Source organism: Phyllostomus hastatus, unplaced genomic scaffold (assembly GCF_019186645.2).
Source record: "Phyllostomus hastatus isolate PE091 unplaced genomic scaffold, TTU_PhHast_1.1 phas_contig_86, whole genome shotgun sequence".
In the NCBI taxonomy this organism is placed as follows: Eukaryota; Metazoa; Chordata; class Mammalia; order Chiroptera; family Phyllostomidae; genus Phyllostomus; species Phyllostomus hastatus.
This window is the reverse complement of record NW_025333977.1, coordinates 74,265,977-74,279,592: the sequence shown is the minus strand read 5'-3', so window position 1 is coordinate 74,279,592 and position 13,616 is coordinate 74,265,977. Positions and strand designations below refer to the sequence as shown.

The window sequence follows — 13,616 nt, the reverse complement described above, 5'->3', positions numbered from 1 at the left end:
GAGAGAGAGAGAAACATCAATGTGCAGTTGCTGGGGGTTATAGCCTGCAACCCAGGCATGTACCCTGGCTGGGAATCAAACCTGCGATATTTTGGTTCACAGCCCGCACTCAAACCACTGAGCTACGCCAGCCAGGGTTCACAGCCAATCTTAAATAAGTACTTTAATGCCAACTTATGGAAGAAAGTACAATACAACAAAGTTTAGTGATTTAACCAAAGTCTTCACAGCTAGTATCAATTTGGTAGGGTTTGAATCAGTTCTTTTATCAGTAACCTACGCACTGATTTATTTATGTTTGTTTTTAGCAAAGTTAATGTAGTCATTGCACCAGTAGCGAAGCCAAAATTAAATTTAAAAAATCGCACATGCAGATAAACTTAATGAGAACCTCAACAAGGTGACAGAACAATAAAGAACCAGTCATAATGAAGAATGCAATAACTGAAATGAAGATTAAATGAGGTAGGGGATGAAAGCCATGTAGAAGACAAGCTAGTGAAAAACACCCAGTCAGAACAGCAAAGAGAAAAAAGAGGCCTGGCTGGTATGGCTCAGTGGGTTGGGCAATGTCTCACACACTGAAAGGTCCACAGTTTGATTCCTGGTCAGGACACATGCCTGGGGTTTGAGGACCAGGCCCCCCGTTAAGGAGTACAGAGGCAATTGATAGATGTTTCTCTTGCACATCAACATTTCTCTGCCTTTCTTGCTACCTTCCCTCTCTTTAAAAATAAACAAAATCTTTTCTTTAAAGTAAGACTTTTAAAAAGTAAGCCATTTAAGGGATTTCTGGGACAAGCTTAAGCATACCAACATTCATACTATAGGGGTACCAGAAGGAGGGAGAGAGAGACAGAGAGTGAGTGTGCACACAGGCAAAGGATTGACAATCTGTTTGAAGACATAATGCCCCCAAATTTCCCTAAGCTAGTGAAAGTAATAGACATACAAATTCATGAAGTGCAGAGAATCCCTCAAAGAGGACCACAACAAGATACATCATAATTAAAATGCCAAAAATTAAAGACAAAAAAACTTTTTTTAAGTATCCAAATGCTTATACTTTTTATTTTTAGAATATTAGAATGTAACTTTTATATTTTTTATTGCTGTTCAATTACAGTTGTCTCCATTTTTCCCCCATTACTCTCCCTGCATTCCACCTTGAACACTCCCAACTTCATCGGATCCCAGAAGCTATGCAGGGTTGGGCCTGGTTAGTACTTGCATAGAAAACAATCTTAAAAGTAGCAAGAGAAAAGCAGTTATGTACAAGGAACTCCCAAAAGATTAAAAGCTGATTTGTCAACAGCAATTTCTCAGGCCAGAAGAAAGTGGCATGAAATATTCAAAATATGAAAGAGCAAAGGCCGACAACAAAGATTATTCTACCCAGCAAGGCTGTAACTGAGAATAGATGGGGACATTCTTTCCCAGACAAGAAAATGCTGAAGGAATTTATCATCACTAAACTATTATTATAAGAAATGTTAATGTGAATTATTTAAGTAGAAAATTACATATAAAACATAGCAAAGAAAAAACTCCCTGAAAAATCTCCACCTAGTAATTTCTAAACTGGAAAAACAGTAGATCTACCAACTATACAGCTAGTATAAATGTTAAAGGACAAAAGTAGAAATATTATGTGCAAACAAATTAAGGGATACGCACAAATATATGCATAAAAGAAGTAAAAAATAGTGACAAAACATAAGTATGTATGGATGAATAAAAATGATAGTGATTTTAGAATGTATTCAAACTTAAGCAACCATCAACTTCAAATGTATTGCTATAAACACAGCTTGTTATAGATGAAGCACATAGTAACCATAAACCAAAAATCTATGAGATAAACAAGAAATAAAAAGAACCAAACACAACACTATAGAAATTAGGCAGCAATGTAAAAGACTGAAAAGCAAATAAGAAATGAACAGAGAACACTACAAAAACAGAAAACAAAAAACTAGCACTAACTCCTTAACTATTAATTATTTTAAATGTAAATGAACTAAACGCTTCAATCAAAAGACACAGGGTGGGTGAATGGATATAAGACCTGTATGTTATGCTGCCTGCAAGGGACCCACTTCAGATCAAAAGACACACTGACTGGAAGTAAGGGGATGGAACAAGATACTTCATGCAACTGGGAATAAAAACTTGGGGTAGCAATACATCTATCAGACAAACTTTAAAACAAAGGCTGTAACAAGAGACAGGAAGGGCATTCCTTAATGATATAGGGAACAATTCAACAAGAAGTTATAACTCTTGTGAATATCTACACATATCATATGGTTGCAACTAATAAAGTAAATATAAAGAACATAAATGTAGCCCTGGCTGGCATGGCTCAGTGTATTGAGTGCTGGCCTGCAAATCAAAGTGTTGCTGGTTTGATTCCCAGTCAGGGCACATGCCTGGGTTGCAGGCCTGGTCCCCAGTTGGAGACATGTGAGATGCAACCACACATTGATGTTTCTCTCCCTCTCTTTCTCTCTCCCTTCCCCTCTCTCTAAAAATAAATAAATAAAATATTAAAAAATACTCTGATATCTATTTTAAAAAAAGAACATAAACGTAGAGATTAGCAGTACTATAGCAATAGTAGGGAACTTGAACATCACCCTGACATCAGTGGATTATCCAGACAGAAATGGTGGGCTTAAATGAGACATCATACCAAAGGACCTAAAGGATATTTTTAGGACACTTCATCCAAAAACATAAGAAGATACATTCTTTTCAATGCACATAAAACATTGTTCAGGATAGACCCATGTTAGGCCACAAAACAAGTTCCAATAAATTGCAAAAGACTAAAGTCCAATGAAGCATCTTCTATTGTAGTGATACAAAACTAGGAATCAATTGAAAACTGGAGAAACACACAAGCATGTGGAGGATAAATAATATGCTACTAAACAATGAATGGGTTAACAATGAGATTGAGCAAGAAATCAAGAGACTCCTGGAGACAAATGAAAATGAAAACTCAATGGCCCAAAATGTATGAAACACAGCTTCACAGCAGTTCTAAGGGGGAACTAATAGCAGTACAGGCCTACTTCAAGAAACATGAAAAAACCTCAAACCATTTAACCTTGTACCTAAAGAAAGGAGGAAAAGAAGAACAAGGCCCAAAGTGAGTAGAATGAAGAAAATAATATCAGAGCAGAAATAAACTAAATGGTCTTTTAAAAAACATACAAATATCCATAAAACCAAGAGCTGGTTCTTTGAAAACATAAGCCATATTGATAAACCATTAATCAGACTCATCAAGGAAAAAAAAAAAAGAGACAACCCAAATAGATAAAGTTAGAAATTAAAGGGGTAATAACAGACACCACAGAAATACAAAGGATTATAAGAAAGTAATACAGAAAATTATATTCAATAAAATTGGACACCTGGAAAAAATAGATAAATTCCAGAAACAAAATCTTCTAACGCCAAATTAGGGAAAACAGAAAATCCAAACAGACTGGTACTACTAACAAAATCAAAGCAGTAATCAAAAAAACTCCCAGCAAACACCGTGGACCAGCTGGCTTCACTGATGAATTTTATCAGGTTTTCAAAACATGGGCAGAGGACCTGAATAGACAGTTCTCCAAGGAGGACATACAGATAGGCAACAGACAAATGAAATGCTCACCATTACTAATCATTGGGGAAATGTCCATTATGACTGCAATGAAATATCATCTCATGCCTGTCAGAATGGCTATCACCAATAAATCAACAACCAAGTGTTGGTGAGGGTGTGGGGAAAAAAGGGAACCCTTGTGCACTTTTTTTTGTCAGGATTGTAAATTGGTCCATTCTCTATAGAAAATCCTAAGGAGCTTCCTCAGAAAATTTAAAATGGAACCAACACATGACCCAGTATTTCTACTTCTGAGTACTTGTCTGAAGAAATCGAAATGCTAGTTCAAAAAGACTTGCACCCCTATGATCATTGCAGGGTTATTTACAGTAGTCAAGATATGAAGGAGCCCATTGACAGAAGAATAGGTAAGATGTGGATGTATACACAATGGGATATGACTCAACCATAAAAGTGAATGAAATCTTGCCATTTGCAATAACATGGGTGGACCTAGTGTTATTATGCTAGGTGAAATATGTCATACAGAGAAAGACAAATGCCATATGATTTCACTTAATATGTGGAACCTAAAAACCAAAATAAAGGAACAAATGAAAGAGAAACAAATTCCCAGATACAGAGAACAAACATATGGTTTGCATATGAGGGGGCAGGGATACAGGCAAAGGGATTCAGAAGTGCAACTTGCCATAGAGATGTCAAGTACAGCTTAGGAAACAGACTATGGTGTTGGCTGGGTACTAGACATACCAGGGCGATCAGTTCATAAGTTACACAAATGTCTAGCCACTATGTTTTACACCTGAAACTAATACAATATTGTTTGTCAGCTGTGATTGAAAAATAAAAAATAATTGTGCGTGCATACAACAACTGTTAAAGAGAGTTTGGAGATGCCCAGTGTGAAAATCCAATAAAGATAGTAGTGAAGGAATAGCATCAATGACAAAGAGATGGAAGAGGGTATTAGAATTGTAAAATTGTATTAGGGATTCTGATCATTTTTCACCCGACCTTACGAAGCTAAGCATTGTGTGCTTTCTATGCTTCGTGTATCTGCAAAACCAGTGTTTCCCCATCTTAGATCTCTGAGCAGCTCAGACCTGTAAATAGCAAAGGAAATCTGAAGCTTTTTTTCCTGCACTTCTCTGTCCAATTTTCCCAGCACCATTTAATGAATAAACTGTCTTTAGTCCATTGTATGTGCTTGCTTCCTCTGTCAAACAAATTGGCTGTAAAGGTGTAGGTTTATTCCTGGGCTCTCTGTTTTGTTGTCTATGTGTCTGTTTTTATGCCAGTACCAAGCTGTTTTGATTACTATGGCCTTGTAGCATATTTTGCTATCAGGCAGCATGATTCTTCCAGCTTTGTTATTTTTTTCTCAAAATTGCTGTTGCTAAGGTTCCATATAAATTTTTGAAATATTTGTTCTAGTTCTGTGAAATACGTCATTGGAATCTTAATATGAATTGTGTTGAATCTACAGATTGCTTTGGGTAATATGGACACTTTTTATGCAAGAAAACTGACATTACATGGGTTTTCTGTCTAAAAATATATAACTTTGGTGTTGTAGTTATTGTTAAGTATATAACTTTGGTGTTGTAGTTATTGTTAAGTAAGACAATATAACAGAAAGTAAGAAAATGTAGTCATTAACATTGACGGTTACTTATTAGACACATCTTTCCAAATATGGACTAAAAAAAACTCACCAAAGTTTAGATAATGAAGGAAAACATAAGGGCCTCTCATGGTAAAATAGTTTGTAGCCACTGAGGTAGAGGTACCATCCTCTCCTTTGGATGCAGACACACAGCGGTGTCTCTCACCTTTTCTTTTTTAAATAACCTAAAGGCCTTTTTAGGCCTTTTTTTCCCCTATTCAATCCTGCCCCCCCTCCACAACACTGGAAGTTTATTACCACAGATTTGTGACATATTTCTGTGCACTGTGGCTCTTTGGAGGGCCACAAACCCTTACAGGATCTAAGATCATTCTTTGTCCCTCGAGGATCAATTTTTGGCCTGTTGGGGTTGATAGTGTCACATTTAAAATGCACTATGTACAGCAGTCACTCAAGGGATTATTCTAATTGTGCTGTTGTCAGGCTAATTCCCATGCCATCCAGCCATCCCGGACTTCTTTTTATGTCTCTTTGCTCTTTAATAGGCTCAGAAAATGGAAATTAAATCAAGATTTCCCCCTAAGTCAGTGCTTCTCAAATCTTTCTCCACACCTAAATGGTTAACTCTGAACAACATGGCAACTAAGGCTGTAACTAAAAGTGGATGATCACGTGTAGGAAATTGCTTCAGAGTCTCATTTATCTCAAAAAATGTGCAAATTGTGCATTTTATTCCTTGATATATCTGTATTCAGTTCAGTATTAAAAAATACTAACAATCTCTCATCCTTGAGTAAAACTGGTGCTCTAGGAAAAAGTACTATTTATATCCATACATCCTTGCACTTACTTCACTATCGTTGCCATTACTCACAGGAGTTGAAAAATACCTTGAGCATGGACAACAGCACTAGAATAAACACATGCCGTTCCAATACCTGTTTTTAAGGGTGACGTTTATTCAGGTACAAAAGTTCCCATAGAGTTGGTAAAAATCCATAGGCATGTACTCCCAAACTACAATAGAATACCTTGGGAACTGTGAGATAATTTTATCTTGTTTCATCACTTCCCTCTATTTTTTTTTAAATTACTTATTTATTTTTAGAGAGGGAAGGGAGGGAGATAGAGAGAAACATCAATATGCGGTTGCTGGGGGTCATGGCCTGCAACCCAGGTATGTACCCTGACTGGGAATCAAACCTGCGACACTGCTTCCCTCTATTACCCACACATATAAAGTGACTAGGGAGTTGGAGTCTCCCACTATTAGACATTGTGGGGGGAAAAAACAAGTAGGGGCAGTGAAGGCTGTTTATAAGCTTTGGGAAGATATGTGTCAAAAGAGGGATTAGTTTTAAGAGATTTGTTCTAATGACCAGCATGGAAATGGTCTACCTCTTTTTTATTTTTTACAACAGCTTACACTTTTCAGGTTGTAACAGATCTTGTTAAGATCTTGCCCAAAAGCTTTCTGTAAAATTATGCACTCAACAAATTCTGTTTTTGTTCTGTCCACACCTCACTGACATTCCTCTTAAAATACAGTAATTGCTGCTTTCAGTATAGCATTGATCGTTATAAATGTGAACTCATTGTCCTATCTTTTTAATGGTCTCCTCAGCATATACACTAAACATTACATTAATTCACATACTACCTGACTGAGAAGGGATAAATAACAAATCTAAAAATGGAGACTCAAGGGTGGATTTGGAGAGTGAGAATTATAAAATTGCTTAAATCAAAGTCCCTCAAAAGCATCTGACCAAAACAGTCAAACAAAAAATTAAGATAATCAAAATTAAATAAATGTTCAGTGATAAGTAGAAATTTATATGCAGCAGGTCGCAAAATGTTGCAACATAGATTCCATTTCACTTCTGTATGTAGGCCCTAATACGCGACACAGTTCAACCTCTGAGCACTTGTAGGGTTCTGAAGAGACGTCAGCACTGTTCAGTGGAAATACATTTTTAGTTAAGGCAATGAGGACTAGGTTTAAATGAGTTCTGGATTTAAAAGGGAAATCCATCTATTGAAAAAAAAGTTTGCTTTAGGAAGGTTTTATTTTTATTAAAATGCCTTTAAAATCTATCCTGATTCCCTTCAGAGGTTGTTTGAATCATTTTCTCTATTTGATGTTGCAAATATATTTTGTGTACCAAGAAAATGCCAATTCCAGAATGAGAGATACTTTCACTACTCTAACTAGAAATTTGATTTAATCGTCATGAGTATTTTTCCCTGCTAATTTAGGTTTTCTAGATTCTGTTTACCATTTATTTTTAAGCAAATAGCTTTCTCTTAAATAAAATTAGTCATCTAAATTCCACTACATTCGGCCAGTATTCTTTATAGAAGCTTCACAGAGCCGATGGGTTCTTGGAGTTTCTAATAGGTGCCATCTTCTTTAGGGCCATCCATCAAGATCAGAGACATTGTACACAGGTTTGTTAAATGCAAAGTTCTAAATCTTAATACCTCAGGCCCAGCCACCCTGTCTCTGGCCCATCCACGGTGGCAGTGCACACACAGCCTGCTGTTCTGCGCACAGAGGCTCGACATTCAGGTGCCCTTCTCTGTAGTTTGGATGGAAACAAAACAACAATATTAGAAAAAAACTTTAGAAAATTACCAGTAGAAAAGAAGGAATTTAGAGTTGATTTTTCTAGGACTTTTCTCAGTTAATCACTACAGACAAGATTTCAGTGTATGAATTCTGTGGTCATTGATTAAAGGAAGGCTTGCTAGAATTTCTAATAGTTTTTTGGAAATGATTAGAAGCAAAATATAATTTATTGTTCATCTCTGCATGACATAATGGAAAAACTTAATAGAAAAATAAATGGAACCTCAAAACAGTAAAAAATGCAGTTTAGCAGACCACAATAATTTGAGATGTTTAGTTACAACAAGAAACAATATGGACTTAGCAAGAAACAAAATTAATGTGTTTTTATATTTATAAGTTTTATCTACTAATTTTTTTCAAACTGAGTATTATCCTGTAAGAAAGAGGAAATTAAAAATAAGACTATAATCCAATCTAGTGTGGAACCAGATATTTTCATCCCGTATGCTTTTATTTTGTGAATGTTATAGATAGTACCAGAATTGTGACTAGGATGATTTTTTCACAAGTTATCTTCTCATAGAAAAATATCATACTTAGAAAAATATGAAGGTATCATACTTAGAAAAATATGAAATAAAGTATTAGGTAATTTTTATGATTTAGATTTTATACTATTGAAAATATCCATTTGCAGAACCCCCCGAAGCCATGGGGGAATTGGCCAGACAGCAGAGAGCAGGAGGGCCAGGATGGGGACCACAGGCCGGGGGTGTGTGGTTCTAGGCTCACCTTCCTCACTCACTTACCTATGTCCTTGGATTTATCATTTGGCATTTGTATGTGGTCTATGAAGAAAATTAAATAAAGGTTGATGTCTATGTAGTGTTAATCCATATTGTATTTCATGGCATAAATTTGACAATTTCTATTTTAATCTTTTTAAAAATCTAGGCTTCTGAATTAAAGTACCAAACACAGATATATGGAATTCCATGGAAAAAGTGCCCTCTTAAGTTGTTAGCCAATGCCCTATGATATCTGTATGGGGTAGTGGTGTGTAATTAATGTCCTTTTCTCTTAATAAAGTTACTTGCCACTCATGGACACCAATGTCACTTGGTTTAACTTTGAGAAACTGATCTGGAACCCAGTTGCCCCTGCTGATGTTTCAGGGGGCTTAGCTTTTTCTCAAGCAAAACTTCCTGTGTTAGAAACTGTATAAAGTATTTGAGCAAAGTGTTTCTGTTCAACCTATTGACAAACAGTAGACAAAGCATCTACATTTCTTATTTCCCTCCCTGGGATCAGTAACGCATCACTTTAGAGTATTATTAAGTTGAAAAATCAGGCAGAGACCATACAAAGCATGTTTCTCAGAGCGGCTCTGCTGGGACGTGGGTAGGATGGAGGACCTGGTAGGAGTGTTCTGTGAGGAGTGTCTGTGAGTTTGTAGCCGAGTCTCATCTACTAGAAACTTGCCAAGATACCTCCTCCACCACAGTGAAGACAGATAAGCTGTATTGCCAAAGTGAAAACTGTCTTTTTCAGACAGTGTTTTTTTTCTTCTGTATCTCTTATTTCATAAGTCTTGAAAAATAAGATGTGGAAAGTGGAAATAAATGAGTGTTGATTCCTCAGTTAAATTTTTAGCACATTCTACCTCAGTTTTCTAATGTTCAGAATGGGGATCATATAACCTATCCTACAGTGGTGTATAAAAATGAAAAAAACAAACATTTATTTATAGAGGTAATGAAAGATAGGTTTTCATATAAAACAAGGTGATCATACTAATGTTGTTATGTCTCTTATCTCATCATTTAAATGGTATTTCTCTTTAAAATCTACACAGATGGTTCACAAGCACCAGCCAGACCTCCTAAACCACGACCCCGCAGGACTGCACCAGAAATTCACCACAGAAAACCCCATGGGCCTGAAGCAGCATTGGAAAATGTTGATGCAAAAATTGCAAAACTAATGGGAGAGGGGTATGCATTTGAAGAGGTGAAGAGAGCCTTAGAGATAGCCCAGAATAATGTCGAAGTGGCCCGTAGCATTCTCCGAGAATTTGCCTTCCCCCCTCCAGTCTGCCCACGCCTGAATCTATAGCAGCCGGGACTGTCGACACCCAAATGGAAAGCAAGCGGTGCATATTCCAGGAGTGTGGAAAGCAGAGAAGTGCGGTGTAATTTAAGAAGGAAGGTGTCTTGTCCTCACTTGGCGTTTTGAGAGAGGCTGGAAAGGGCTGCTTCTCAGAAGACGGCTGTGTGCTCAGGACATTGACGGCTGCGGCTTCCTTGTTTTTGCTAGCCATACTTTTAAATCAGGGTTGAACTGACAAAAATAATTTAAAGACGTTTACTTCCCTTGAACTTCAAATCTGTGAAATGCTTTTCCTCGTTTACAAGTTGGCGAAGTTGCAGTTTGTTTTTAGTTTTGTTTTGTTGATACTTGTACTGTGTTCTTGACGGACCCTTTGAGAGTGGTCAGGTCTGCTGTAACACTTCCCGCCACTCCCGTGCCGTCCACGTGTGGCACAGCTCAGTCTCATACTCCCGTTGGTCTCTCCCATCACGCCTCCACCCCCACCGATCTCATCTCTCCCATTTACAAGATGCTTTAAAGGTTCTGATTTTCAACGTATCAAATTAATGCAAAAAAAAAGTGTGTGGCCTTCACTACTGAGTCTTTTTTTTTTGGAAATCATCGCTGTTGAGAGATGGGGAAAATCTGAATGTATAAAACATTTTATTTTTTTCAGTAAGCTGCCTTTTCTAAGGTGTTTTCATATCATACAGAGGAGCTTCCCTTTGTAGTGTAATTTCTGGGATCTGTAATCTTCCACACTCTCATCTTTGTCACCCTGGGGGTGTCACAACTGTAAACACCTAAACGTTCAGAAAGCAACCGCTGCAGATGCGGGGAACTGCACTTGCACATGACGATGCTGCATGGAAGTTCCATAATGCGGCCCCTAGTACATGTGCCCGCGTTACTCTGAGGCATGCTGAACGAGGGGGCTGTCTCCCTGAAACATATTAATAATTTTCAGATAAAATTGTGTGGTCGTACCTCTCCCAAGTAGAACAGAGTTCGTTTCCTATTTGAGTGATTACACTCTGGTACCTACCAGATTTAGGAACCAGGTCATTTTGCAGTGGAAACATTAAACCTTTGATGCACTGTTAAGTGCTAATGCTACTGTGGCAATGTTTGTTTTTGTTTTTGTTTTTTTTTTCAAAATCCTTAGTAATTTTCTTTCTGTCATCAAATTACAGTTCATCATATGTAATTTGTAGATTCATTCATTGCTTCACATAGCTCCATCCAGTCAGGTGAAAGAAATTTTATAATGTTGCCTTATTTGGAAAATGGAGGTTCGTTCTTCAGAAACCGTGTTAATACTTTTAATAACTACAAATATTCATTGTGCACCTATGATGTGCTTGGCACTGTTTTTAAAGCACAAACTTACAGGCTGATTTTAGTATAATGATTTGTTTTATCTGTGCATTTGATCATAAAAGTCTCTTGGATGGAAAAAGCCTGGAAGGTTTCCACCAAGTCTTCAGAATTTTCAGGCAATCTGCTTTTTTTTTCTTTCCTAATGAAAAGTTAGTGGAGAAATAAGACAAAACCTGGTCTGTGCAAACCAGCAGAACCCATGGAAGGTGTTCTAAGTGCCACCTGACTGCAGGACTGGGCATGTCTCTCCCGCTCCTTAACTTCACACACCGTGTGATGTAGGAAGGCACATGTGATGGTGAACCTCTCTTCAGGACTTGAAAGGATGTGACCAGTCATCTGCAGATCCTATGGACTCGTGTAGTCCCGAGTCGACCTGGGGGGAGAACTAACACATTCCTTTGCAAAGTAACACCTGCCTTACCTGACTATTTCGCTGTCATGATATGAGGTACTTGAGTCACAGGCCTGGATAGTTTGTGCTCATGTTTTAATTTCTTCAGGTAATGCTGAGTTGATTAATGTCCCTGGAAGGGAATTCTTAACTTGCCTTAGCTGTTCTTCCTATGAGTTAGGTATATGACTACAGTTTTTCTACACTTTTTAAAATTATATTGGCCAGTTCTCCATTGCTTTGTGAACTCCATGTTATGTCATTGTGGTTTCTCAGTTGTTTGATCAGTTTCTGATGTCACATTGGGATAGCACTGTATATTTTGGCTTGTTTATGACTTGCTGATTGTAGGTCTAAAATCTGAAGGTTGCGACTTCATTGTGATGACATTGTTATGACAGACTTAATAGATTAGGGAAGGATGCGCAATACACATGTCAGAACATAGTACATTCTTATTCAAACAATTGTGGAATAATCAGAAAATTTCAAGTGCGAATTAGAAAAAAAAGAAGTGACTGATGGTAATAATACTAAATTTAGACCTGAAAAAAATTTTAAATCTATTTTGCAAAGAAAACTTACTAGCCTCCACCAAAATCTCTGCATCTTGTATGCAATAGCAACCATTGGTTTTATCATTAAAAAGAATGGATGAAAACTTATACAGCATGGAATGGAAAAGGGGAAAATACATCAAACGCTCTCATAAAAAACCCACTGCTACTTATTACCTGTGGCTTATCAAACTCCAAGAAAAATGTTTGAGAAAATAATTAAATGCAAATATCTGTATTTATAAAAATAACTGCCCATTAATGGTTGGTAATGATCCCAACTTGATTTCACTGTGATCCAAAAAAGTTAGACATTCCTCCCATTTCTTAAGACCTGATAGTATGTTTTTTTAGCCTCTATGCTATTTTTTAGCCCTAATAATTAACACAACATTAGCTCTCCTTTCCCCCATCCCCCAATGTGTCCTGGGAGTAAAATAATTTATCCTCAATGATAGTGAAGTAAAGTATTCTCCATAAACTCATTTCTTCTCAGTGTCTGTAATATCCTGGCCAATTTTTTTGGAATTGAATCAGAGCAGTGCTTATGGTGAACTTGAACTTCCTTCCACAAAGATGACCTTTAAGCCCTTCTGTAACCATTTCTCCTTGCTCACATTGCAAATAGTCTTAATAGACCCCAACTGCAACTTCAAAGGGCCCATCTGTAAACATTTCACACAAGAACACTTGCAAAGATTTCTTTATAATGTGAATTTTCCCTTTTTTTAACCCCAGAAGTATTTCCTACAGTTTGGACATTGTTTCCTCTCGGATTTTCAACTTGAAGCTTTAATTTGCACTGAATTATCTAACCTGGTTGAAATTTTAATTTTTTTCTCTTAAGCTGACAGATTTGGAAGCAAATTACAGTATGTTTTCAACAATACAGGTACTGCCTGTTAACCTGGAATTTTAGTGCTTCTAGGAAAAGTTTCCAGAAAAAGACAGAAATAGAGTGAATGGTTTTCTTCCCAATTACTATTTTATTTTTTAAATGCCTTTTAAAAATTTGTCTAATGTGACAAAATAGTTATGTGTTCAATTAATTTATATTTTATCCTTTTTTCAATTCTGGTTATTATGTAAACTCAAGTACTTTATCTGTTCTTTTAAGGTATTTTATAAAATGAATGTTAACTAAATACTGAGTTGGTATTTTTTTTTCAAATGAACACAGACATTTCTTTCAGAGCATTTTATGTCGTATTTTTTCTTCTTCATGTTAAGCAAAAGACATTTAAAAGCTAACTGGACAAAGTAATGCAGAGTAACTATCCCATATCATTTTAAGATATTTGCATAGATAAGCCACTCCATGTCTTAGAACTGAAAGTCAAAGTTATATTAAGCTTCTGGGTAAA

General features: G+C 36.7%; 1 protein-coding gene across 11 annotated transcripts in view; it reads left to right on the top strand.

Moving 5' to 3' along the window:
• CBLB (Cbl proto-oncogene B) overlaps nt 1-13,397 on the top strand; it is a 214,548-nt gene extending 201,151 nt beyond the window's left edge. For all 11 annotated transcript variants that reach the window (XM_045851235.1, XM_045851236.1, XM_045851242.1 and 8 more), the window contains one exon: nt 9,686-13,397. In XM_045851235.1, the coding sequence (XP_045707191.1) occupies nt 9,686-9,945 (260 nt within the window). In that variant the 3' untranslated portion in view covers nt 9,946-13,397. The remainder of the gene's footprint in view (nt 1-9,685) is intronic.
• The last annotated feature ends 219 nt before the right edge of the window (nt 13,398-13,616 follow it).